The 27,772-nt window shown below is 40.2% G+C and overlaps 1 protein-coding gene and 1 long non-coding RNA gene across 2 annotated transcripts in view; one reads left to right on the top strand and one right to left on the bottom strand.

Annotated features, from left to right (window-relative positions):
- Nucleotides 1-3,445: 3,445 nt before the first annotated feature.
- Nucleotides 3,446-27,772, bottom strand: part of LOC122645265 (probable LRR receptor-like serine/threonine-protein kinase At3g47570) — a 62,505-nt gene continuing 38,178 nt past the window's right edge. Inside the window, exon 2 of the mRNA XM_043838590.1 lies at nt 3,446-3,843. Within this exon, the coding sequence (XP_043694525.1) occupies nt 3,446-3,843 (398 nt within the window). The remainder of the gene's footprint in view (nt 3,844-27,772) is intronic.
- Nucleotides 13,245-27,445, top strand: LOC122646745. The gene is made up of 3 exons (XR_006330687.1): nt 13,245-13,255; nt 16,819-16,823; nt 27,319-27,445. It is a non-coding gene; the product is annotated as an uncharacterized LOC122646745 (long non-coding RNA).

Here is a 27,772-nt window from a genome sequence, read left to right as displayed (position 1 = left end):
TGGTGGTGTTTCCTACGCCCTCTCACAAGGTATCGTGAAATAATGACTCTACCCCCTGGATAGATACTTAAACGTGGGGACCATGCGACGACCAAGTAGAGATCTCTTGCCCATTTATAATTTTATTTACCGATAAATCAGAGTTGTCATTATTTGTCTCTTGGAAAGATCTTGCATCTTTCCCACTTGCATAGAAGCCTATTGGAATTTTTATCCTGTCCTGTTCCCTGCCTGAACAGGACCGTCTAGTTCACTCATAGGGGGCAGGAAATGATGATTTAACCTCCCTCGGGCAGTGTGTTTCGGTAGGGGGTTAGATCGTCATTTTGCACCCCCTATGAGGGAATTGGACGATCCTGTTCGGACAGGTAACAGGAGACAATAACAATCCAAAAGCATTGTCCTTTGTGTGGTTGAGCTTTATATTTCTTATCCACTTTAAGTGTGTATCCCGTTCAACTCTATTTTAACTAGGTTTGAGGTGAGTGGGACTTAATTGACTAGGAGAATGTGCTAAATGACTTAATGTATGAATGAAATATGTGAATGAGTGCTTTAACATCTTATGATGCCATGTGGACAAATGACTTTGTACTTGTTTGTATCAATTGCACATGCATGTACCCAAGTATGTTATGAATGGTGAAATGAAAATGAATGCTTGTATGCAAAGTATACGAAGAACATGAAGGAATGAAATAATGTATTACCAGTGAAATGACATGTACATGTTAATGACACAATGATTTCAATACATCGTTAATGATAGCATGCTACTATGTACGCTTAACTAGTTACATGAAAATGATAATAAAACAGTAAAAAAAAAAATGAAATGAATGTTCCCTCACTTAGTAGGAGGGAGCAATGCGAAAACAATAAATAGATGATTTCCTCACTTAGCAGGGGGAGGAGTGAGATGAACATATATGATATCTCACTTAGTGGGCGAGGAGTGAGATAGAAATGAACCAGACCTCACTTAGCAGGGGGAGGAGTGAGAAAAACAAAAAGAAGTAAAGAAGTGAAGTAATGAATTAAAGAATGTACATACTCTAAATGAAAATGAAGAAAATGTACATACAATAAATGAAAGAAAAAAGGTTAGCATTTAAAGGGAGTGAATGAACAATGATTATGATTATGAGGTATGAATGAATGTTGTTCTCGATCCCAAGGGCTGTAGCTCAGTTGGCAAAGACCAACACTTCATAATTAAGAGGTCATGAGTTCAAATCTCGTTGGGGGCCTTCCTATAAAAAATATTGTTGTTTTCTATCGCAACTTGGCATGTAGAATTTTGGGTCGTAGGATGGGGGGGGCCTATGCATGGGAGAGATCACCTGTCAGACCTAAATAATGTTTAGCCTAACCTGGGCCTGACCATAAGTTACAACCTTAGGGTCGAACCTAGTTCATTCTAACTTTGGTTTTGGACAAGGGTTTAGCCCGGAAACACTTGGCTGAACCTACTAAGACCCCCCCCCCAATGGAGGGTTTAACTGGGAGAATCTTAGCACTTCCTTGGATGATGTGATAAGGTAAAACCCTTTGGAATTTGTTTGGTTTTCAATCTTCTTGTTACATAAAGTGACTTTCTTTGAGCATGCAATCACACGATTGCTTCATAGAAGGGAAGATCAAACCAACACAATTGAACAATTGAGAACCGTGAGATGTGTCGATTAAAAGAATTGAACTTTGAGAATTAACTACATTGATTATGTTGGAAGGGTGAATAGAAAAATTGCAGATGCTTCTTCTTATTTTTTAGTTGCAGAGATTCCAAGAGAATTAGAGAACCAACAAAGCATATTGTGAATGGGAATTCTAGAGATTGTTGTTCCAAGGATTAGGAACATCTTTTGATATGCCAAAAAAGTCCTTTAAATCTTGAATGTATTATGGACTTCGATCGATTGAGTATGGTAAACAGTGCAGCTTATTTGGACATTCCAACATAAAGTTTACAAGTTTCATCAAAACTAAGGGTGTCAATTTGGGACAGGAAATGGATCCGGACTAAAATCAACTAATTAAAAACCAAATCCAGGTTAAAGATATGGTGCAGATCCTCATGGGCTACCTTTAAGTAACAGTTGGTCATTCAGTTCTGTCACTTTCTAAATGCGGAAAATATAATTAAATACCATCAGAGACATTAGAACATCGCAGCAGAAGTACTCTAAACAGGCATTTCTAAAATGTTTGTAAACCCTGGTCTCAGCCATCTCATATCATAAACATCCATTATCTGTAACATCTTTGAAGCTACTGTGAATTACATCAAAGGACATAATTTCTACTGTATACAACTCAAAAGTGTATCTATAACAAAAACTCTCTGATCAACTATTGAAAGGGTCTGACATCTTTCCCTTGGCCTTCCTTGTACAATTTGTACACTTGCACTCCACATGTACATGCTCTGTAAAAACAATCATAACGTTTTTTTACTAAACGATTTGATTTCGATTTTAAGATGTATAGCTTTTATTAATCCTTGGCTCATCTTGGTTCAAACCAATTAACCTGATTAATTAACTGATTTAAGACCAAATTACAAACCCCCAGCCGAATTTCGACCAATCATGAATCATAATTAAGGAATAATTAACTTATTTTATTATCTTCCTCCAAAATAGAAACAACAATTGAGAGACAAAATTAATAAGATCAACTAGCCAAAACCCATAGACTCATTGAGTCCAATCGGACCAACCATATTGACAACCCTACATTGTATGATAAGGGCTAAATTAGGTTATTTTTATGGCCCAGTTCATGTTTTCAAAAGGCAAAATCTCATTTTGGGGGATTCTTAGACTACTATTCTTCCAATGGTTGGCCTTTCGGGGTCCTTATAGGTGACATATATGAGTGTTATGTAAGGGATTGTGTGGAAATATATGAGTGTTATGTTTTTTATTCAGAACAATGGGTATTAAATAATGGCTTTAAAAATGATATCGGATCGGGTGTATCAGCGAATCCATATCAGTATCAGGTTGATACAGATACTTGCCTAGTCTTATACCAATGGAACGATTCTAATTAAGGAGAAATTTGTCCAGAAAATGATTTTTTCTATTGAAAATTGAGGGTAGAACTGTCATATATATTCGTCCTGATATAGCCGAGTTATATTAGTATCGGGCATGCCCAATACTGATGCCTGTCTGATCCTATATTGGTTAAACGGTTCTAACTAGGAGTAAATCTGTTCAGAAAATAATTTTTAATAAAAATTGAAAACGAAACCGCACAATTCGGCCCAATACAACCCATCCTTATCAGTATAGAATAACTATATACCAGCCTACCTCTGATGCATGATCTAGAACTTTATTTCACCAGTTTTTTCATGAGCATTAAGCACCCAAAACAACACAAAAACTACAAAGGTTATAAAGTTAGAATTACCTTCTAATCATGCGTAGTTTCTCTATATTGATTTCAAGAAATTTCCCTTGATTAAATGTAGTTCTCTCATAACATCTTTCATGTTCATACGTTCTTTTGGCGATTCCACGGAGCACTGGAGTGCAATTTCAATTATTGATGTCATGCAATCTTGCAATTTATTTGTCCTATGACTAGGGCCTTTTGTTTTGTTGATAGCATCATCTTCACTTTCTTCACTGTGTTCTTCCTTGGGTAGGAGTGTTGGATGTAAAATTTGCATAATGTTTACAGGTAGAGCTGCCTTTGCAAAGTTATGGAGATTCAAGTCATCAGTGAACATCTGATCTGTTGGCCTTTTTCCTGTGAACATTTCTAATAAAAGGATCCCATAGCTGAATACATCCCCTTTTATAGTTGCCCTTCCACCCATGCCATATTCTGGAATTTAGAAACCTCTTACTGTTAGTATAACAATAAGTGATTTGCATATTTTTCATATAACACAAGAAATTACAATCTCAAATGTAAACATAGTATTCAAAAGTAGCAAGTTATATGGTCATTTCTTCACTTTGGAAACTATGAATTTTTTTTCCATTACTTTAATAGGAATCCAAACTAAATTTGGTCCAATTAGATACCATGTCAATTGTGTTCATAGTATAACCAATTCCTAATAGAAATGAACATGAATAAAACAATTATACACTCTAATTAAGATAGAAAAGTGTGTTGATATACTAAATCAACTATCCTTATCAGGATCAGAATATCTAATAATAGTTAGATTGGAATACTAACCCTGATAAACATGTATCTTTAGATCTATACCCTTTTTCTAAATCATCAATTGGATCATGCTTAACACCCTACAATGGATTCTAATTAGAATATACATAAACAAATTATTAAGGGGATTTAGATCTACAGAATCAAAAGTTAATATATTTGATGAATAATTCGAAAATAAAATTATACAGGCTATTTGTTACCTGGAGCAGCATAGCCAATAGATCCTTTTATCTCAATGGTACTAGTGTGAGTCTGACTTGAATTGTCGTCATGATCTAAAAGTAGTCTCGCCAAACCAAAATCACTGACGTGTGCAGTCATACCACTGTCAAGTAGAATATTGCTTGGCTTCAAGTCACAATGAACAATTACCGCATAACAGTGGTAATGAAGGTAATCCAAAGCAGAAGCCACATCAATTGCGATGTTTAATCTTTGAAGAAGGCCTAAACTCCTTGAATGATTATTTGCCTCCATCGATAGATGCAACCAATCATCGAGACTCCCATTGGGCATGAACTCATAAACAACGGCTTTGAAACCTTTGTCTTTTGAATCAAGACTTGAATAGGAATTCAAAATCTTGACAAGATTTGGATGCCAAATATTTCTTAATGCTTCGCATTCAGCCGTAAAGCTCTTGTAAGCTCTTGGATTTTGAAGGTTGAGTACCTTGACTGCGACAATGGTTTCGCCTTGGTTGATAACCCCTTTGTATACAGAGCCAAAACTACCAGAACCTAGGAAATTAGTTGAAGAAAATCCTCCTGTAGCTTGGAAGAGCTCTTTGTAAGAAAGCTTTGAGAACCGGTCACCGATTAATGATGGAGATGGAGGCCTACTTTTTGATCTTCTTATCCAATGGAGAGTAAGAGAGGAAGATATCAAAAGAAAACCAAGAACCGCACCGATTATCGCCAAAAGTATTCTAAAAGCATTGGACTTTTCTCCTTCCATAGATCCATGGTTTGTGCATGCAGGTAGATGCAACTCCACAATTCCCCCACATAGCTTATCATTTCCATTCACAAAAATTGCACTTGCATTTCCAAAGATTCCATTTGTTGGTACCTGCCCCTCAAGATTATTAAAGGATAAATTCAAACTTTGCAACGCTACAAGATTTTGTAGATCTTTCGGGATTTGCCCTGATAAGTTGTTGTGTGAGAGATCTAAATCTTGAAGCCCCTTCAAAAGAGTCAAAGATTGAGGAATGGTTCCTTCAAAGATATTACCCCTATATAAAGATGTTCCAAACTATTACAATCACCAATGGAGGAGGGAATTTCTCCAGACAATTTGTTTTTGGAGATATCTATTGTAGAAAGACTCTTCAAGTTACCGATTTCAATTGGTAGGGAACCGACCAGAGAATTAGAAGACAAGTCTAGAGATATTGATAAGGAGGAAATAAGGAAGAGTTGTTTAGGTATTGGGCCTTGGAGGCTATTATTAGAAAGGTTTAGGTATTGTAACTGTTGACAATTTCCAATGTTGGAAGGAATGCTACCATTCAAGTTGTTTTCTTCTAAATGGAGTTGATACAAAAGAGTGAGATTGCCTATAGAGGAAGGTATCGGTCCTGAAAGTCTATTTCCACCAAAGAATAATCTTTGAAGCTTCGGAATTTTCCCTATACCAGATGGAATATTACCTCCAAGAAAGTTAAACTCCATGGCCAAGGAGGTTAGGTTGACGAAATTCTCAATCCCAGTAGGAATGGTTCCAGATATTTGATTCCCTCCGAGAAAAAGCATTGAGAGATGTGTTGAGAGATTGGCTTTGAAGTTGGGAATGGGACCCTTAAAACCATTGGTTGTTAGGTCCAAAATCTCTAGACTTGTACAATTGACCAAAGAGTTTATAAAATATAAATCACCAGCTTCCCCTGTTCCACATTGATTTTGTCCAATACTGAACCATTGAAGGTTTTGAAGATTTCCTAGGTTGTTAGAAACGGGACCAACAAAACTGTTTCTACTGAGATCAATCTTTTCGAGTGTAGAAATATTGGAGATGGAACTTGGAATGCTTCCTGAGAAAAGGTTGTTTCCAATGGCTAGTTTAATGAGATTTGGAAGAGTGAGGCCTATGTCTTGTGGAAGGCTCCCATGCAGTTGGTTAGATGTAAGAGAAATCGTTTCAAGAGTTGAGAAATTGTATAGTGAGACAGGGATCATACCAGATAGGTTGTTTAGAGGAAGAGATAGAAAGTATAAGTTTGTTAGCTGACCAAAGGATTCTGGAATGCTACCCTGTAGTTCATTCCAACCCAAAGAGATAGCTCGGATGGAGGAAATGTTCCCAAAAGAAGCTGGTATTTCTCCAGTTAAGCCGTTGTTATTAATAAAAATGATCTCTAGCTTCGACAAAGATCTAAATAGTTCAATCGGAATCTTCCCCACAAGATTGTTATGGGAGAAGCGAATTTCTCTTAGATGAGTGCAGTTGGCCAAGTTGGTAGGAACTTCTCCTTCGAGAGTGTTGTTATGAAAAACAATGGACTGTAGTCGAATCAAATTACCGATCTCTTGGGGGATTTTGCCATGGAAACTATTGTTTCCAAAGTTGAGGAAATGAAGAAAAGTGAGATTTCCTATGGAAGGAGATATGTTACCTCCCAAGCCCTTCCCTTGTAAATCCAAACTGATAACCCGTTGTTGATGTTGATGGCCACATGTGATTCCTACCCAGTTGCAGAAATGGATGGAATCATTCCAAGAACTTAGTGCTCCGTATGGATCATCAATTTGTTTCTTCAACTCCAACAAATCAAGTCGATCCGTCTCGTTTCGTCCTACAATCATCATCCTTCTACTGGTCACCACTGATTCTACTAGCCTCAATGAGCTCCCAGCAAAGAGGAGAAAACTGAAAATTATAATAAACTGAAGAAGTGCCATGATCAGAATCAAATTTTGGGAAGCGAATGTAGAAACCATAAAAGAGTACTTTTAATTTGAGTTGGGGGTTGCTAATCTGTTAGTCCTATTTAAATGAAGATATAATGCTAAGATAACAACGGCAATATTCCACCAAATCATCGCTAGATAGACCTTAGTAGAAGTCAAGTGTTTCCTCTTAATTTGTGGGTCAAAGAAGAAAAATGTGAGTCTGCCGTGTTAGACCAAAACTCACTCAAACGACCCGTTTGCCAAGGGCTATGGACTTAATTTAGTTTTTAGTTTTTTTTTTTTTTTTTTTCTAAAAATAGGAATAATACTTCAAAAAGACAAAAGGAAAGACCATTCAATACCCTTAGAAATTAAAAGGGAAGGGCGAAGGATGACAAGCAAAATGAGTAATATTCCTTTTTTTTTTTTTTTTGGGTAGAAAAATGAGTAATATTCTAAAAGCCATCATTCGATCAACCACTAATTTATTTTTAATATTTAAAAGTTATCTTTGGTAGATTTCCAATTCTGCAACAGTCCATACTTTTTTTTTCTTCTTAATAATTAAGAACACATATTAGTCATACTACACCTTTCTTATTGGACTCCACCAACCCCTTGCCTTTCTTCTACGATCCAATCTACACGTCATGATTTTTGTTTGCCGAAACAGTTGTATTATATAATGGAAAAAAGATGGATTAAAATCGTGTGCAATTCATAATCCGGAGGGGCACTGGCGGAGCGCCCTTCAGTGATCGACATCTGGCAAAAAAGAATCCCATTGCTTTAATCGTTGTCTTAACTTTCACCCCATATTACCCACCAGCAGACTCGATTTGATGGATTATCCGCCTCAGCTGGAAGGAAATGGGTATTGTTGCCTGAAATCAGGATTTAAAATGGAAAAAAATGGTTTCCCTCCCTCTTTTGTCTCTCTCTTTTTCTCAAAATCCTAGGCATTCGGTTATTTCCTCTCTCTCTGGCCTCTCTCTCTCGACTCATAACACCCAGTGATGTTTATGATATGTTTCCCAACCGAAAAAGCAGAGTTTGGTGGATAGTGGACACTCCATAAGAATTAAGGTGAGCCTATATGGTATTTGTTTCTTTGTTTGTGTAGTCCTTTAGTGTTCTATGATAATCTTTCTTTGTGGGAAACTGTGTTTTATCAGTTTTTCTCCTTTATCTCTGTAATATTGATGAGGGAAACGGGTAGTCTTCATATATTAGCTTCTTTATCTTATTATGACATTGAAAGCTATAAGTTTTTTCCTCTTATTGTTCTTTTTTTTTTTTTTGTTTTCTCTGGGGGTGATGGATTGGCATTGGAGGAGGGAGGGGTTCTTACCATATGAGTTTTCATACCTATCCCATGACTAGGATAATTGATCCTGTAACATATTCTTAGGAATAGATTAGGCTCTTTCCATATTTGTTGGGTGATTGACCCTCACATTCTTTTGTATATATACTACTCCTGATATCAATGATAGATACAGAAAATTCAATCTCATATTTTATGCCATTTCCTTAACATGGTATCAGCCTAACCGATTCTGGTTTTCCATTTTTCTTTCATCATGCTTGGAGATGATTCATCTTCAACCTCCACGGCAATACTTGCCACACCCACCGCAGCCATTCTCCGTATTTCCTGCATTCATCGGATCAGCCCGGCACTCCTCTCATCACCCCTGTCCTTGATGGTGACAATTTTCAGACTTGGCATCATGCTATGGTCATGGCGCTGGAGGCCAAGAACAAACTGCAGTTCCTCGATGGTTCTTTGCCTAAACCCGCCTCTGATTCTCCTGATCTCCCACATTGGACTCGCTGTAATAGCATGGTGAGGTCTTGTCACACCCCTATCCCGACAAGGGATAGAATACAATATCAGGGTATGATTGGGGTGACACGCGTCATCCCACCTCACCGCCAGGATCTCGATGCAGTGGCCAACTCACAGTCATAAACCAATATTAAAATACAATAATATCAGAGTACGAAAGACAAAGGAATATTACATTCCAAGACAGGTCAGAGTTTGCGGAAGCGTAAAAGAAATAACTATAAGATGTTCATTGGCTAATGATAATAAGTAACATAGTTACAAAATTCCTATGACCATCAAGTAGCTACCAAAAAGGTAAAACATAAAAGTTTGTACAAAACACAATGCTCAAAAATAATAAAATGGGAACGATCCCAAGTAACAGTATAGCCCGTAGGCACAATCATCATGGGCAACCATCGCCATGATCCTTAGTCACTGTCTCTAGCTCCACAGTAATCATCTGCATCCAAATCTAAAAAGAATGTGTACACGGGGTTAGCTCCACCGAGCTAGTGAGAGAGAAAAGGGGATGCACAATCACACAATCACAAATAGTCCATGGTGCATGCTATTATTAATTCATTTACCACCTAACACACAATGCTAAGTCAATGGGTATATGCTACTGCAATAACTCGGGAAGACATTGTGGATCCTTCCATTCTCACCACAATGCAACCTCAATTATTACTATGGAGCCCGCGCCGGTCGTAGTCATCACCACCCGGAGGCGGACCCGATAACCATTACTACCCACTGGCCTGGCCTCTCTAACTCTCCACGGGCAGCGGGTGCTGCGGCTACCCAACACCTAAACCCCTGTTGGTAAGGGTCGTAGCATAGGGAACCGAGCCTAACCACGGATATACTACATGAATCCTATCGTGTTGAGAGGTACATCCGGTGTGTCAACGTCCCATTCCATCTAACACCCGGTACCGGCACAACACGGCGCATACTGAACAAGAATGAGATGCAATATACAATTCCACGTAATTGGGGTTCGGTGCAGTACTTCCGACACGTAACCCAACACAAATCCATATCATCCAAATCATCATCATCGAATAAGAATAAATGCAAATATGCAATCATGCTTGAATGATAATGTCACAATATAATTCATAAATGCATGAATAAGCAATAGTAAACAAGCTCAAACAGTCACCCAAACCCGCTCACCAATTACTTCAAATGGAATTTGTATAAGCGCAACGATTCCCGCTCAAAATCACTCCATTGCACATATGTTGGCGCCTATGGAAGTGAATAAGAGTGTGAGAGAGTGTAGGGGAGGCCTCATAGAGAAACCCCATAGTTTACATAAGTTATAAGCCTTAAAACTGCATCGGAGGCAACGTCGGACTCAGCGAGGCTTGCCTCGACCTTGCCTCCGACCTTCCCTGCGGGCTCGGGACACATCGGAGGCAAACATCGGACTCACGCGATCTTGCCTCCGATGCAACCCAAGTGTGATTTCAAGGTCATTAAAAGCCCAGGGTTGTCCCATTTGGTTCTCTAAGCCTCAAGGGACTAGGGAGGGGTGTCTTGGAGTCTATTTGGGTCTTAGAAACACCCAACATTCAAAGATTTAAGGGGGTTTAAAGGATCAAAAGCTCAAAAATCCAGATTTGGGGTTTTCTTTGGTGGTTGAAGCTTTAGAATCAAATAGATTCAGCAAGAGGTCAAAATAGAGGTCTTTATAGGATTGTAATGAAAATGGGATAGCATCCTACAAGGGGAAACTACACATGGCTCGAGCTAACCCTTTGGGTTTCAAAAAGAAATCCCCATCTTGGGGCTGCAACCAACGAACCACCCAAGCTCAAGCGAGCAAGGGGGAAGAGAGAAAAATGGGGGAAAAGGGCACTTGGCTTACCTGGTTTGAGGTACACACGAGTGCCCTCTTTAAAGCTCCAAACCCAGCCGTTTCCTTCTTCTTCTTCCCTTCCTTCTCCTCCTTCTCCTCCTCTCTTCAAAGCTCTCCTCTCCTTTCACGATTAGGTTAGGAAAGAGAAAGAAAAAAGAAAGACTAAGGAATAGTCTTACCCCTCTCTCTCATATAAAAATCACCTTTATTGGCCTATTTGGATAAGGCCTCATAAATGTAACCTAGGGTCTATTTGGGTAGGGTCAAACATGGCAGGGCACCAATAGCACCTTAGCCATAGGGTCTCACCCACAAGAGTCCTTGTCGCGACATTGGATGCGGGGTCGGAGGCGCCGGTAACCTTGCATCCGATCACGAGTAGGAAGGTGGTTCCCACCATAAGAGGTCGAGGCCTTTGGACCACACTTGAGGGCTTTGAGAGGGCGTAAGCACACAATAAAAATTTGGTCAACTACTTATCACGACACGTCAAGGGGCAACCTCCATGGTCCCGACTAGTTTCCACAGGCAACCTCGTACTATGGTCAATATAGTGGGTTTGACCACCGGTGAGAACAACTCACCGGCATACGTGGTAGTGATAACTACACGTCACGGGGAAGAATTAATAATTAATTATACTCCTGGGGTGCGGGTATAACATTCTCCCCACCTTACAAGAAATTTCGTCCCCGAAATTTGAGGCGACTAGGGTCTCAAGTGATAAGGGTTGTTGGATAACGGCATCCCAAGTCACCCACATCTTAAACTAAGTCAAAGGTCGGGTCAAGATGAGGCGGTGCCTACATGTCACGGCAAGTCGGGTTCCACAACTCTCTTTTTCTTACGGGGTCACATTACCACAGGGGTGTGGTTCACAATAACCCTAGGAAAACGGGGTTCCAACTACTAAGTTAAGTCTCAAGGACCAAAGGTTCCCTAGATCTTCCGGATCGGTGATACCACTCTAGCCTTCACTACTCTGGTCATTCTTGGGTTACGGATTTAACTGTCCATGACCCAACATAGGGTTTACATTAGAAGGCTTTCACATCTGGTTGTCTCATTACCTAACCCAACTTTAGAATGATTTAGAATATTGATGGAATCTCCTATTGTTCACTCCCATGCGGAGGAACGCATTTGGTGATCCATTACCCCATTCATATCTGTCGTTGGAGAAGGTCTTGTTACATCCTTCATTTCAACTTTCACAACCTTTAAGCCTACTACACGAGTTATCCCACAAGGAAGAGTCCACATCGGTCCTCTTTCGATAACCAATAACCCTTTAATAGTTTTGGTCCAAGTCAACTCTTCAAGCGGGTCTCAATAATTAACCTACTCGGTCATTAAATTTATTATTCATTACCCTAAGGTTTGGTCAACCAAGGTCGGGGCTCCAACTAGTTTCACGGCAAAGGTCGAGGTAAGTCATACTTATAGTACCGAGAGAATCACTCTAGTCACACAAGTCCAAGGTTCTAAGGGATAACTATATATATATATCACACCAATATGTAGGCATAGATTCAATAATTACATTCAAATTCCTATGGACATATCTGTCATCTAGGTCAATCCACCGAGAACAAGAAGTTCTCGGTACGGTTCGCTAAGTCCTTTCTTTGAAAAGTCGAATCACGGTGTAGGACTTTCTCTATGAGTCTAAACAAGGTTTGGATGGACCAAGTAAAGTCCAAATAGAGTCATCACTAGCTTGAGGTGTTATGAGTGACTTCCAAATACACGTGACCTTCATGGCTTACTCAAATAAACAGCCCAAACCAGCCTATTACTTTCCTTTCCTAGTACCTACCCACAGGTTTAGATTCTCGCACCCCTTAAGGGTCTCTACCCGCATAGATTTAGGTTTCCCTATCCATAAGGTTTGAGTCCTTACATTCATAGGGTCTAAGGATCTTCATCCTTAAGGGTAACTCTTCTCCTTTTAGGTAAGAGAGGAGTCACAGCGGTTACCAATGCCTGCTAGTTCTTATTAGCTGGCCCAGTCGGGTACAAGTCCTAACCTCTTTCAATTTTTAGGTATTAACTAGACTCATGTGGTCCCCACAAATGGGTCACACAACAGGGGTGGTCGATCTAGGGTATAGGCACAAGATCATCACATATAGGTGTGGTCAAAAGGTCTCCAAAATAGGCTCAAAATCTTAAAAAAAAATCGGGTGGACTCACAAGCGACGTCAGCACTCCGGGTGCGTTCGTGGCTCCTCCGTGAAAATAGGTAGAGCGGATTAACGGGCGGATGTAGAATGCAAATCCGTTCATTCGTCCGGTCTCAGAAGTCTCAAAGGCAGAGAGAGTTGAAGTCAAACGGATCTACGGATGGACGCATGAGTGTGGATCCGTTCGTTGATCCGCACAGTTTTAAAATGATAATTTCAAGTTTTGTGCGGAGCAGATTCACGACAAGTGGATCCATTCGTTCGTTTGTTCGTAGAATTTTAACAAAACAGAGCCACGAGTTTTAAAACTCATTTTTGGCTCCAAAGAAAAGGACATAACCGCGGGAGAAAAATCTCTCAGGGACTTCCGTTCAAGCTCCCCCTTAGGTGGTTTTCTTGTAATCCTAAGCCTCAAGGTTCAACTCTCGTTGTTCAAGATATGGCTTTCTTCCCATTTCTACTTCCTCTTTTCTTGGATTTGGGATGAATCATCTCAAGTTGTGATCATGTCTTGATTTTGCTTGTAATCCCATAGCCATGTACACCAAGTCCATGCCAAAATCGATTGGCCGGAACTAGGGTTTTTAGGTGTAAATCAAGCCCTATTTGATCGATGACACTAAGTTGTTGGATCCTTGTTTGATTATTGCATCTTTTATAAATTTTCAAGTCTTTGCAAACATTTTAGAGATTGTTGCTATGTTTGTCATGTCTAGTTGAATTTTACTAGGATTATGTTCAGGTTTTGGTTGTGGTAAAGTCCTCAATTCACAATATTTTGGGAAAACTCTCCAAGTTCAAATCTAATTCTTTTACATGCCATAAAATCTCATAGAAAATTATCACATTGTCTTATCTTCAAACATATTTTCTTGTATACATAATTGTTGATAAAATCCTTAGAATCTTTCCTCTTCTCTTTTGCCATATTTGATTCGGTCTTACTAGATAGGGCTTAGCTTACATTCTCTGAGTTGTCACAAATCATATTTACTTGTTTTCCAAGATTCAAACTTTCAACCACAAAATCTGAAAATTTTCTTTGAAGTTCAAGGCATGCTCCATGATTGAATAAACCCATTTCTCGCTTGAACCCACTATTTTATATAAAATATTACTTTTTAGGCATATTATGACCATGAATCTTCATTATTTATCATGTCATTCACATAATGGCCATGCCTTTCCTTTTTTTCCCAACTTCTTAGATCACAATTTGATAAAAATCAAAAATTTCTAGCCTAAGAATATTGCTGTAATTTAATTTGCTTTGGGAAAAGAATCAAAGGCTAGATTTTAAACCTCATAACCTTACATTGATCATCTACTTAGGCCTTAGCATTCAAGTTATTAATTTGCTATCTACTTGGCTTTTAGCTGCAGGTTAAAACAATCAATGGCTCCAAGAACACAGCGTGCATGCGTTGAACAAGTTGCACCAGCTGTGCTAGATCCACTATAGTTTCAAAAGATAGAGGACCAAGAGCTTTACCAAGACTACTTTCGCTTAAAAAAATATAGTGGAAGGGCGGAATGTAGTATTGGATGATCTCAAAGCTTACATGGTGGGGCAGAGATTCGAGGCATTGGGGTGGACCAACATTCTCAACCTTCCTGAACCATACTACCCAAAACTCATTCTCTATTTCTATGCAAATCTGAACACCGGGAACCCGGGCACACAAAACTATCGGGTTGTTTCATATGTCAAGGGGGTTCCTATAGCCTTCATTGCAGCACAGTTGGCCTGGTGTTATCAACATGTCCATTGGAGGAGCAAAGACCTATTGTTCACCTAGAAGGAATCCCTATACCTTCATCAGGTGGGAGGTATTGACATTCAGACGACCATCAGGCGGCTGAACCTGCGAGTGGTGGAAGGCTTCGATGAGGTCACGAAGCAACTCTTCGACCAGACTCGGCGCCTAGAGGGTATCGAGAGAGGGGTAGATGACATCAACACCTTTCTTGGTCGCGATGGTGGCGGTGGTGGAAATGACTATCCCAACTTTCTCTCAACAAATTGAAGTTATCTCGGATCAGTTCTTCTAGTTCTTGTCTTAGGATGAACAACTGGGAACTTTTAGAAATGGTAGACTTGTATATTTAATCTGAGATGAACCGAATCAAATGTTTTGAGTTGGAACAGATGAGATCTTGCATTTTGAGTTGGGAAAGACACAGTTATGCCGAAGCAGAGAATCTGGAACAATTATGGTGTTTAGATTAGTATCTCTTGATTGAGTAGGATGGAGTCATATGTTTTTGTTGGAAAAGATGAAATCATGAATGTTAAAATGGGGAGGATATGATTGCCTCCCAAGAAGATTTGGAACAATTGGATATTTGTAATTAATCTTATATGTATCTCTATGTATTTGATTAATTCTCTCTTGTTTAAATCATTGCTGATATTTGTGCTTGGTTATGATTGATTCATTAGTGTTTATGAATTATAGCATATAATTGTCCATCTATGACCTACTTAAGACTCAACCAAGCAATTACATAGTTGTAGCTTAACAGCCTAAGGTTCAAGTCCTAAGTTCCATGTCACCTATTATCTTCTAAGTCCTTGTTTCACCACAATCAGTCTTCTCCTATGTCGCACACAATCATTTATGTTCTTGAAGATTTTTAGTTTAGAACTTAATTGTGGAGAGTAAATCAAGAGTCCGCAAGACTGTGGTCGGTGCAGAGCATCATTGCTCTGATACCATGTTGTCACACCCCTATCCCGACAAGGGATAGAATACAATATCGGGTATGATTGGGGTGACACGCGTCATCCCACCTCACCGCCAGGATCTCGATCGATGGCCAACTCACGATCATAAACCAATATTAAAATACAATAATATCGAGTACGAAAGACAAAGGAATATTACATTCCAAGACAATCGAGTTTGCGGAAGCGTAAAAGAAATCACTATAAGATGTTCATTGGCTAATGATAATAAGTAACATAGTTACAAAATTCCTATGACCATCAAGTAGCTACCAAAAGGTAAAACATAAAAGTTTGTACAAAACACAATGCTCAAAAATAATAAAGCGGGAGCGATCCCAAGTAACAGTATAGCCCGTAGGCACAATCATCATGGGCAACCATCGCCATGATCCTTAGTCACTGTCTCTAGCTCCACAGTAATCATCTGCATCCAAATCTAAAAAGAATGTGTACACGGGGGTTAGCTCCACCGAGCTAGTGAGAGAGAAAAGGGGATGCACAATCACACAATCACAAATAGTCCATGGTGCATGCTATTATTAATTCATTTACCACCTAACACACAATGCTAAGTCAATGGGTATATGCTACTGCAATAACTCGGGAAGACATTGTGGATCCTTCCATTCTCACCACAATGCAACCTCAATTATTACTATGGAGCCCGCGCCGGTCGTAGTCATCACCACCCGAGGCGGACCCGATAACCATTACTACCCCGGCCTGGCCTCTCTAACTCTCCACAGGCGGCGGGTGCTCGCTACCCAACACCTAAACCCCTGTTGGTAAGGGTCGTAGCATAGGGAATGAGCCTAACCACGGATATACTACATGAATCCTATCGTGTTGAGAGGTACATCCGGGTGTGTCAACGTCCCATTCCATCTAACACCCGGTACCGGCACAACACGGCGCATACTGAACAAGAATGAGATGCAATATACAATTCCACGTAATTCGGGGTTCGGTGCATACTTCCGGCCATCGTAACCCAACACAAATCCATATCATCCAAATCATCATCATCGAATAAGAATAAATGCAAATATGCAATCATGCTTGAATGATAATGTCACAATATAATTCATAAATGCATGAATAAGCAATAGTAAACAAGCTCAAACATCACCCAAACCCGCTCACCAATTACTTCAAATGGAATTTGTATAAGCGCAACGATTCCGCTCAAAATCACTCCATTGCACATATGTTGGCGCCTATGGAAGTGAATAAGAGTGTGAGAGAGTGTAGGGGAGGCCTCATAGAGAAACCCCATAGTTTACATAAGTTATAAGCCTTAAAACGCATCGGAGGCAACGTCGGACTCGGCGGCTTGCCTCCGGCCTTGCCTCCGACCTTCCTGCGAGCTCGGGGACACATCGGAGGCAAACATCGGACTCACGCAGTCTTGCCTCCGATGCAACCCAAGTGTGATTTCAAGGTCATTAAAAGCCCAGGGTTGTCCCATTTGGTTCTCTAAGCCTCAAGGGACTTGGGAGGGGTGTCTTGGAGTCTATTTGGGTTTTAGAAACACCCAACATTCAAAGATTTAAGGGGGTTTAAAGGATCAAAAGCTCAAAAATCCAGATTTGGGGTTTTCTTTGGTGGTTGAAGCTTTAGAATCAAATAGATTCACAAGAGGTCAAAATAGAGGTCTTTATAGGATTGTAATGAAAATGGGATAGCATCCTACAAGGGAAACTACACATGGCTCGAGCTAACCCTTTGGGTTTCCAAAAAGAAATCCCCATCTTGGGGCTGCAACCAACGAACCACCCAAGCTCAAGCGAGCAAGGGGAAGAGAGAAAATGGGGGAAAAGGGCACTTGGCTTACCTGGTTTGAGGTACACACGAGGTGCCCTCTTTAAAGCTCCAAACCCAGCAGCCGTTTCCTTCTTCTTCTTCCCTTCCTTCTCCTCCTTCTCCTCCTCTCTTCAAAGCTCTCCTCTCCTTTCACGATTAGGTTAGGAAAGAGAAAGAAAAAGAAAGACTAAGGAATAGTCTTACCCCTCTCTCTCATATAAAAATCACCTTTATTGGCCTATTTGGATAAGGCCTCATAAATGTAACCTAGGGTCTATTTGGGTAGGGTCAAACATGGCAGGGCACCAATAGCACCTTAGCCATAGGGTCTCACCCACAAGAGTCCTTGTCGGCGACATTGGATGCGGGGTCGGAGGCAGCCGGTAACCTTGCATCCGATGCGAGTAGGAAGGTGGTTCCCACCATAAGAGGTCGGGGCCTTTGGACCACACTTCGAGGGCTTTGAGAGGGCGGTAAGCACACAATAAAATTTGGTCAACTACTTATCCACGACACGTCAAGGGGCAACCTCCATGGTCCCGACTAGTTTCCACGGGCAACCTCGTACTATGGTCAATATAGCTGGGTTTGACCACCAGTGAGAACAACTCACCGGCATACGTGGTAGTGATAACTACACGTCACGGGGAAGAATTAATAATTAATTATACTCCCGGGGTGCGGGTATAACAGGTCTTGGATTGTTCACTCCATTGTTCCTAATATTGCTCACAACATACTTTGGATCGACTAGGCTCGTGATGCCTAGCTCGATCTTCATGATCGATTTCTCAAAAGAATGCACCCCGGATCTTTGAAATCCGCCTGTCCATCTCCACTTTGAGTCAGGGTCTTGACTCCATCTCTGCATATTATACTAAAATGAAGAGTCTTCGTGATGAGCTTTCATCATACAGGGCCATGCCCACTTGCACTTGTGGCACTGCCGCCACTCTCTAAAGCCATGTCGAGACTGATTCCTTCATGGATTTTTTGCAAGGACTCCATGAATCCTACTCCGCTGTTCGCAGCCAAATATTGCTTATGGATCCATTGCCCACTAGGCATATTCTCTTTTATTGCAAGAAGGACGCCAACGGTAGATCCACGCCCTCCCATCTTCTCAGGTGGAACATGCTGCCATGGCCACAGGTTATTCGAAGGGCTCCACTGCACGTTCCAATAGGCCTGCTTATCATTGTGATTTTTGCGGCAAGGATGGTCATTCTGAGGCACGCTGTTTTAAAAAGCACGGGTACGCTGACAACAGCACTGGCCATCCCACTCCTAAGACCACCACCACACCCCGTGGTGCTACACGCCCATCCTCTCTGATTGCCGCGGCCTCCAGCTCTTCTGCACCGACCTTGTCTGCTGCCCAGATTGAGCAGTTATTGGCTCTCCTACCTTTTGGTAATCCTTATCCTCTCACAAATCTTGCAGGTAACATTTGTCTAGCATCCTCTTTTGGCTCCAATCCTTGGATAATTGATTCCGGTGCAACGGATCATATACCCTCTGATTTATCATTATTTTTTAGTATTTCTAATCCTATTTCTCCATTACCCATTACATTACCCAATGGTACCCAAACTCCTATTGTTCATATTGGTACTGTTATTTTATCTCCCAATTTCATTCTTGAAAATGTTCTCTATGTTCCTACTTTTCGGTTCAATTTACTTTCGATTCCTAAATTAAAATTACTTCTACCATTTCTTGTGAAGTTTTTCAGGACCCTCGATCGAAGAAGATTTTTGCGATGGGTAAACGACATGGCGATCTCTACTACTTGGATGCTTCTCCATGCCCGATTATTTCAGCTTCTGGATCGTCTAATGATTTATGGCATTGCCACCTGGGTCACCCGAGTTCCTCTGTTCTCCCTTCTTTAAAACTTTTAGATCCGGATATTGTTTTTAATAATAATAAGCAATGCCCCTGTGCTATTTGTCCTCTTGCTAAGCAGCATCGTTTGCCATTTCCAAATAGCTCTATTTCTACCACTGCATGCTTTGATATGATTCACTTGGATGTTTGGGGACCATATCATACCCCCTCTTTATCTGAAGCACGATATTTTTTAACTGTTGTGATTGACTTTTCTCGCAGCACTTGGCTTTACCTTATGCAAACAAAAACCGAAGTCCCAACTTTGGTTTAGGCCTTTTTTGCTATGATTCAGAGATAATTTGGTGTCACAATAAAAATTAATCGCTCCGACCAAGGTACCGAGTTCTTAAATCATCCCATCAACCAATTTTTTCAACAATTAGGGGTTATCCATAAATTGATTTGTGTCTCCACCCCACAACAGAACGGGGTGATGGAACGCAAGCATAAACACCTTCACACTGTTGCCCGGACGCTACGTTTTCAAGCCCATTTACCATTACAGTTTTGGGGCGACTATGTGCTCACCGCTACGCACCTTATCAATCGACTATCCACCCCTGTGTTGCGTGGGAAGACGCATCATGAATTATTGTTTGGTATAAAACCCAGTTTCTCTCACCTATGGGTGTTTGGTTACCTTTGCTTTGCCCGTAATACTGCAGCCCAACACAAGTTTGATAAAAGAGCAATGCCCGGGGTTTTTTTAGGCTATCCATTTGGTTAAAAGGGTTATTGTATTTATGACTTAGATTTCAAAAAAATTGTGGTATCCCGTGACGTCACCTTTCATGAGAACATATTCCCCTTCCAGACCGCTCCTTCTCCTACACCCCTGGTGCGCCCCATTGTGACGACTGAGGTTGATACGGATGATTTAGAAATTCTCGGTACCCCTTCCCCACTTCCATCTGATTCATCCCAAACCTCTTCCTCCTCGGCCGATTCCCCTCCCTTACCACCCTCTCCCACCCCTCCTTTACTCCCTCCTCATCCCCAACGCAATCGGGTCCCACCCAAGCATCTCGATGATTATCATGTCTCGTTTATTCCTTCGCAATTACCCTCTTCGGCCAAGGTACTTCCCACCCTCTTAGCAGCTATTTACAATATAACTGTTTCTCCCAAAAACATGTTGCCTTCCTTTCCTCTCTTGCTAGGACAGGTGAACCTGCAACCTTTGTCGAGACCATGAAATATCCACAATGGCGTGATGTGATGCAAGCTGAAATTGCAGCCCTGTCTGAGAATAATACCTGGTCTCTGGTGCCCTTACCCTAAGGGAAAAAACCGATTGGGTCCAAATGGGTATTCAAGATCAAGCGCCGTTCTGATGGTTCCATAGAGCGTTACAAAGCTCGCCTTGTCGCCAAGGGGTACAATCAGGTGGAGGGCATTGACTTTCATGATACTTTCATCCCTGTCGCCAAGCTAGTGACTGTCCGCACTCTTATTGCTATGGCTTCTGTTCAGGGCTGGTTATTACATCAAATGGACATTCACAATGCGTTCTTACATGGGGATCTTGAGGAGGATGTCTATATGACACCACCCCTCGGATATCGTCAAAAGGGAGAGAATATTGTTTGCAAGCTTACTAAATCCTTATATGGCTTAAAACAGGCATCGCGCCAGTGGTTTTCCAAGTTCTCAGGCGCCCTTATACAGTTTGGGTTTTCTCAGTCTCAGGTTGACCATTCTTTATTCATATTACAGAGGAATAACGAATGTGTCTATATAGTGCTTTATGTGGATGATATCATCATCACTGGCACCTCTGCTACATTGATCGACTCAGCCAAAGATTTCCTATTTCAACATTTCCGCATCAAAGATAATGGTCCTTTAAAATATTTTTTAGGCATTGAGGTTGCCCGCTCGTCCAAAGGAATATATCTTTCTCAGTGGAAATACGTTTTGGACATCTTGTCAGATTGTGGCCTCACGGGGAGCAAACCCGTGGACATGCCTATGGAGCAGAATTTACATCTCACAGATTCCAATGGGGATTTATTATCAGATCCATCACTTTATCGGCGGCTCATTGGGCGCTTAATTTATCTCACTGTCACCCGCCTGAGATTGCTCATACAGTTAACATTTTGAGTCAATTTATGCACCAACCCTGCCAACCACATTTAGATGCTGCGCATCGATTGTTCCATTTTTTGAAAGCATCTCCAGGGCAAGGCATATTTTTTTCTTCGACTACTTCTCTCCAGCTCTATGGGTACTGTGATTCTGATTGGGCCACGTGTCCTATGACTCGCCGGTCCATGACTGGCTACTGCATCCTACTGGGCTCTAACCCAATTTCATGGAAGACAAAGAAGCAGACTATTGTGTCACGTTCCTCTGCGAAGGCCGAGTATCGGGCTATGGCCGTTGCAACTTGTGAGATATCTTGGTTGACTGACTTAGGGATTCCTCCTACATCCCCCACACCACTATATTGTGACAATCAGACGGCCATTCATATAGCCTCTAATCCTGTTTTTCACAAACGCACTAAGCACATTGAAATAGACTGCCATGTGGTTTGTGAGAAACTCCAACAAGGCCTTATTCGCCCTACAAAGGTTCCTAGTTCTGATCAGCTGGCCGACCTATTCACCAAGTCACTCGGCCGGGAACCGTTTCATCACCTAAGTTCCAAGTTGGGCGTTTGTAACCTGCACACTCCAACTTGAGGGGGAGTCTTACAATATGAGTTTTCATACCTACCCCATGACTAGGATAATTGATCCTGTAACATATTCTTAAGAATAGATTAGGCTCTTTCCATATTTGTTATGTGATTGACCCTCACATTCTTTTGTATATATACTACTCATTATATCAATGATACATACAGAAAATTCAATCCCATATTTTATGCCATCTCCTTAACAGTTTTGTATGTTGTAAATAGTTATTGCAAAACTTGTTTTTTTATGGTTAAAATTTTCCTTCCAAATGTTTTGACTCTTCAAATTGATTCTTTTTACTGAACAAATTGGTTGTGGATTGATTGAATTTTAGCATAATTCTTATGTTCACATATAGTTTGCAAGAAGAAGAAAATCCATTGCAATTTATAGTTCACCTTTCCTATCACAATGTGTTCAAGGAACTGTTCATATGCTACTTTCTTGATCCACTGGTTTTCCTCTTTCAAACGACCTAATTATCTCCTATCACAGTCTCCTGGAGGTTGAATGTATTGTGTACTTGTATTTCAGGACATCTGGGTTTTGGTTCATTTTATTGTAATTTCAAGATAGAAAAGCTCTAAGATTGATGAGAATTAACCTTCTAATCATGCCTAGTTTTTCTGTATTGATAGTACTTCAAGAAATTCCCTTGAGTAAATGTAATTCTCTCATAACATCTTCAATGTTCATACGTTCTCTTGGCGATTCCATGGAGCACTGGAGTATAAATTCAAATATTGTTGTCATGCAATCTTGTAATTTATCTGCCCTATGACTAGGACCTTTTGTTCTGTTCACAGCATCCTCTTCACTTTCTTCACTATGTCCTTCCTTGGGTAGGAGTATTGGATCTAAAATTTGCATCATGTTTATAGGTAAAGTTGCCTTTGCAAAGTTACGTAGATTCAAGGCATCAATAAACATCTGATTTGTTGGCCTTTTTCCTGGGAACATTTCTAATAAAAGGATCCCATAACTGAATACATCCCCTTTTATAGTTGCCCTTCCACCCATGCCGTATTCTGGAATTTAAAACCTCTTACTGTTAGTATAACAATAAGTGATTCACTTATTTTTCATATAACACAAGAAATTACTATCTCAAACATGGAAATTGTGGACATAGTATTCAAAAGTAGCAAGTTATGTGGTCACTTCTTCTGTTTGGGAACCATGATTCATTTTCATTATGTTAATAAGAATCCAAATTAAATTCGGTCCAATTAGCTACCAGGTCCAATGCATTCATAGTATAACCAATCCTAGTAGAAGTGAACATGGATAAAACAATTATACACTCTAATTAAGCTTGAAAAGTGTGATATACTAAATCAACTATCCTTAACAGGATCAAAATATCTAATAATAGTTAGCCCTGATAAACATGATCTTTAGTTCTAGTCCTTATTTCTAAATCATCATTTACGTCTTACTTAAAACCCTGCAATAGATTCTAATTAGAATAGACAAAAAGAAATTATTAAGGGAATTTAGATCTACAGAATCAAAATTAAGTATATTGATTAATAATTCGAAATAAAATTGTATAGGTTATTTGTTACCTGGGGCAGCATAGTCAATAGATCCTTCTATTGCAATGGTACTAGTTTGAGTCTGAGTTGAATTGTCGTCATGTTCTAAAAGTAGCCTCACCAAACCAAAATCACCGACATGTGTAGTCATAGCATTGTCAAGTAGAATGTTTCTTGGTTTCAAGTCACAATGAACAATTGCCGCATACCAGTGGTAATGAAGTTAATCCAAAGTGAAAACCACATCAATTATGATGTTTAATCTTTGAAAAATGCCTAAACTGCTTGAATGATTATTCGCCTCCATCGATAGATGAAACTAATCATCTAGACTCCCATTGGGCATGAACTCATAAACAAAGGCTTTGAAACCTTTGCCTTTTGAATCAAGACTTGAACAGGAAGTTAAAAACTTGACAAAATTTGGATGCTTTATGCTTCTTAATGCTTCGCATTCAGCTGTAAAACTCTTGGAAACTCTTGGATTTTGAAGGTTGAGTACCTTGATTGCAACAATGGTTTCACCTTGATTGATAATCCCTTTGTATAAAGAACCAAAGCTACCAGAACCTATGAAATTTGCTGAAGAAAATCCTCCTGTAACTTGGAAGAGTTGTTTTTTAAGAAAGCTTTAAGAACCGTTTACTGATTAATGGTGTGGATGGTGGTTTACTTTTTGATCTTCTTATCCAATAGAAAGTAAGAAAGGAAGATATCAAAAGGAAACCAAGAACCACACCGAATATCACCACAACCATTCTATAAGCATTGTATTTTGGAACATACAAAAACCTTAGCAGGGGTTTGTAAACCCTAGGATAGTGGTTATGTGAACCGAAAATTTTGTCCTCTATCTTATTCCAACCACTTGTGATGATTGGAAGGACCCCTGGCTTCATATTTAAAAGTTAAAACCTGTACCCAACCTTACTTGGTTTTATTATAATTTTTCTTTCCTTTTGTTGACTGGAAGGCACGGATGGGGCTCCTCTATAGTACAGAGGTGCGTTGCACATCTTGTGACGTGACACCACAGCTTGCCACGTGGGTGAGCTCTCTCCTTTGGACGGTCTAGATCGAGTTGGAAATCCGGATTTCAAAATCTAGAAATCCTCCTATACATCGCATGTGCACCATGCCTAGCTTTCCAAGTTCGATCCAAGCCGTCCAAAGTGGACCTCGCCCATGTGGCAAGCTGTGGTGCTACGCCACAAGATGTGGGGCACACCCCTGATTGTAGAGGAGCCAAATCTGGAAGGCACTGCCTTAATTAGTAAGTTCATGAACAACAATTGAACGGGTACGAATACGTACAACAATTAACTGTCATAACAAGTTTAAAAAATCCGATGAAATAAAATACATACGATAATAATACGATAATTTTCTGGTAAACACATTAATACGATAATACATATTTAATAAGACTACTCTGGATGTAAAAATACGAGCATATATTTACTATGCAACAACATATACACCCTGTGCATTTGGGATATCAAGCCCAAAAAATAAAAAATAAAACTTGAAAATGAACTATGCATCACACATGTAGTTGGGACTTGGGATTTCAAGTCAAAAGCTTTTGAAGATCATAATTGAAACCAATCCTCAGGTAAAGTAATGCTTTCATATGAAGAAGGTTCTACATGATCATACACTGAAATGGATCCCAAAGGGAATAATACTCAGGAGTTGGGAAGCGAAGTTCCTCTGAAGAATCTGGAGAAGCTCTACAACTGAAATCTGTAAAGAATCTGAGTCTAGAACTCACTTCCGGTGGATCAAACCATGGGGATGAAGGCAGTTGCATCATAGAGGAAAGGAATTCAGATCTCGCTACATTGGATTATGCATGATGGAACTTGAGCTCTGTTTAGCACAAATTTGGTAAGGTCTCTCATTTCTGCAGCTCCCGTGGTAGATGAGCAAATTTGAATCCTCTTCGCAGCATTTCAGTTCCGATTTTGATTTCGATTTCTCGATGTCGACGAGAAATAAACCTCCTCTGTACAGAAAAGACAGATTTTGAGGATCATTCGACCAACGATCTATTCTCTTCTCTGGTGCCTTCTTCTGCTCATGCCTCGACCAGTCTTGTAATCGAAATGGTGAGCTCTTCGCTTCAAGCTACTATCGGAGAAGAAGCACTCCGCTGCACTTTTTCTGGCACAAAGGAAGATGAACCGCATACTGCTGCCTCAGCTGCAGAACAAAGGAGGAAGAATCATTGGAAGACAAGGGTTTGGTTGGGAATAAAATCCTCTACAGTGCGGGTATCTTGCGGCAATGCATTACAGTGCGGGTTGAGAGCTCAACACATGGATGAAGCTTCATCCAACGGTACAAGTTCGATGCAAAACATTTTCTTTTATTTTTTCTTGAATTCGATATCATTGGATTGTATTTTTCCATCGAGCTCTCAAGCTTGCACTGCAGTGTATATTTTTCCATTTAGGGGCTTCAGGTTTTGGCCAGGTTTGGAGGGATTATTGGTTTTTTTTTTTAAAAGTGAACTACCGTTTTTAAAATGTATTATATGGATTTGCCGTATAGTACATGCTTAATATATGTCTTTGTAAAAAATGAGTATTTTACCATATTTATTGATTATACATAAGGCCAAATGTTTTCTGTGCCGAGGGCATAGGCTGCGCTCAGACACAAGGATGGGCGAAATGACTATCCTATCCCCCTGAATGGCAGACCCATGTGACTAGGCACAAGCTACGCTGCAGCACAAAGAACATAAACCCTATCTATACATAAATATAATTTTTTTTTTAATCATATACGGCCAGATACGCATATAAAACACGTATGTTCTAGGGTCAAGCCTGTCGGTGTAGACCTTAAAATGACACCCCTAACTAATACAATGCCATGCCATTCCATTGGATAGAAAACTCCACTAGGGAGAACCCTTCAAGGGCCTCAGAGCCTCAGAGCCTCAGAGGATGAAATTTTCCTCTACTAACCCACCAAGTGGCTAGTGGGGTTGAGTAGTAAAAAGAGTCGGGATCGTCTACCCATGTGCGCTGTCATCCCATATGCCACACAAGAAGAATCTTCACCCATCTGACACATGCACAAACACAGTTCTGTGGACCCCATTGGTGATCAAAGGATAGAATTTTTATCCTCTCAATTTGCCTGTCCGTACTTGATGTCAAGTACACTAATAGAGGGAGGTGGACCCCAAGTAGATTTTACCTCGGGCAGCGTGTATGAGCAAGGGGTAGGATAGTCATTTTTGCCCCCTCTGTTAGATGTATTTGACGTCAAGTACGGACAGGCAAATTGAGAGGATGAGGATTTGGAAAAAGCAATCCTCCCTCACTAACGAGTAATGAGTAATGACATCCAGGGAGTGTTGGTGGCATGGCAGCTAGAGCATTTACGCATATCAGGCATGTCCGATCCTATTTTATCTCTTCAAAAAGTACTTTTTAATCAAAATTGAAAGCGAAACTGCTCAATTTGGTATTTCCTAATAAAAGCAAATCTTGTTGGCATCGAATAATTCTATATCAGCCTACCTCTACTGCGTGATCAAGAAATTTCTTTTCATCAGTTTTTTCATGAGCATTAAGCACAAAAACAACACAAGAAATACAAAAGTAATAAAGTTAGAATCACCTTCTAATCAAGCGTAGTTGCTATGCATTGATAGAGCTTCAAGAAATTCCCCTTGATTAAATGTAGTTCTCTCACAACATCTTTCATGTTCATACGTGCTCTTGGCGATTCCATGGAGCACTGGAGTGCAATTTCAATTATTGAAGTCATGCAATCTTGCAATCTATTTGCCTTATGACTAAGATCTTTTGCTCTGTTGATAGCATCCTCTGCACTTTCTTTGCTGTGTTCTTCCTTGGGTAGGAGTGTTGGATCTAAAATTTGCATCACGTTTACAGGTAACGATGCCTTTGCAAAGTTATGTAGATTCAAGTCATCAGTAAACATCTGATCTGTTGGCCTTTTTCCTATGAACATCTCTAATAAAAGGATCCCATAACTGAATACGTCCCCTTTTATAGTTGCCCTTCCACCCATGCCATATTCTGAAATTTAGAAACCTCTTGTTAGTATAACAACAAGTGATTTGTATATTTTTCATATTACACAAGAAATTA

Source organism: Telopea speciosissima, chromosome 11, assembly GCF_018873765.1.
Source record: "Telopea speciosissima isolate NSW1024214 ecotype Mountain lineage chromosome 11, Tspe_v1, whole genome shotgun sequence".
NCBI classification, from domain to species: domain Eukaryota; kingdom Viridiplantae; phylum Streptophyta; class Magnoliopsida; order Proteales; family Proteaceae; genus Telopea; species Telopea speciosissima.
Note: the sequence above shows the minus strand (reverse complement) of the source record. Positions and strands in the feature narration are given on the sequence as shown.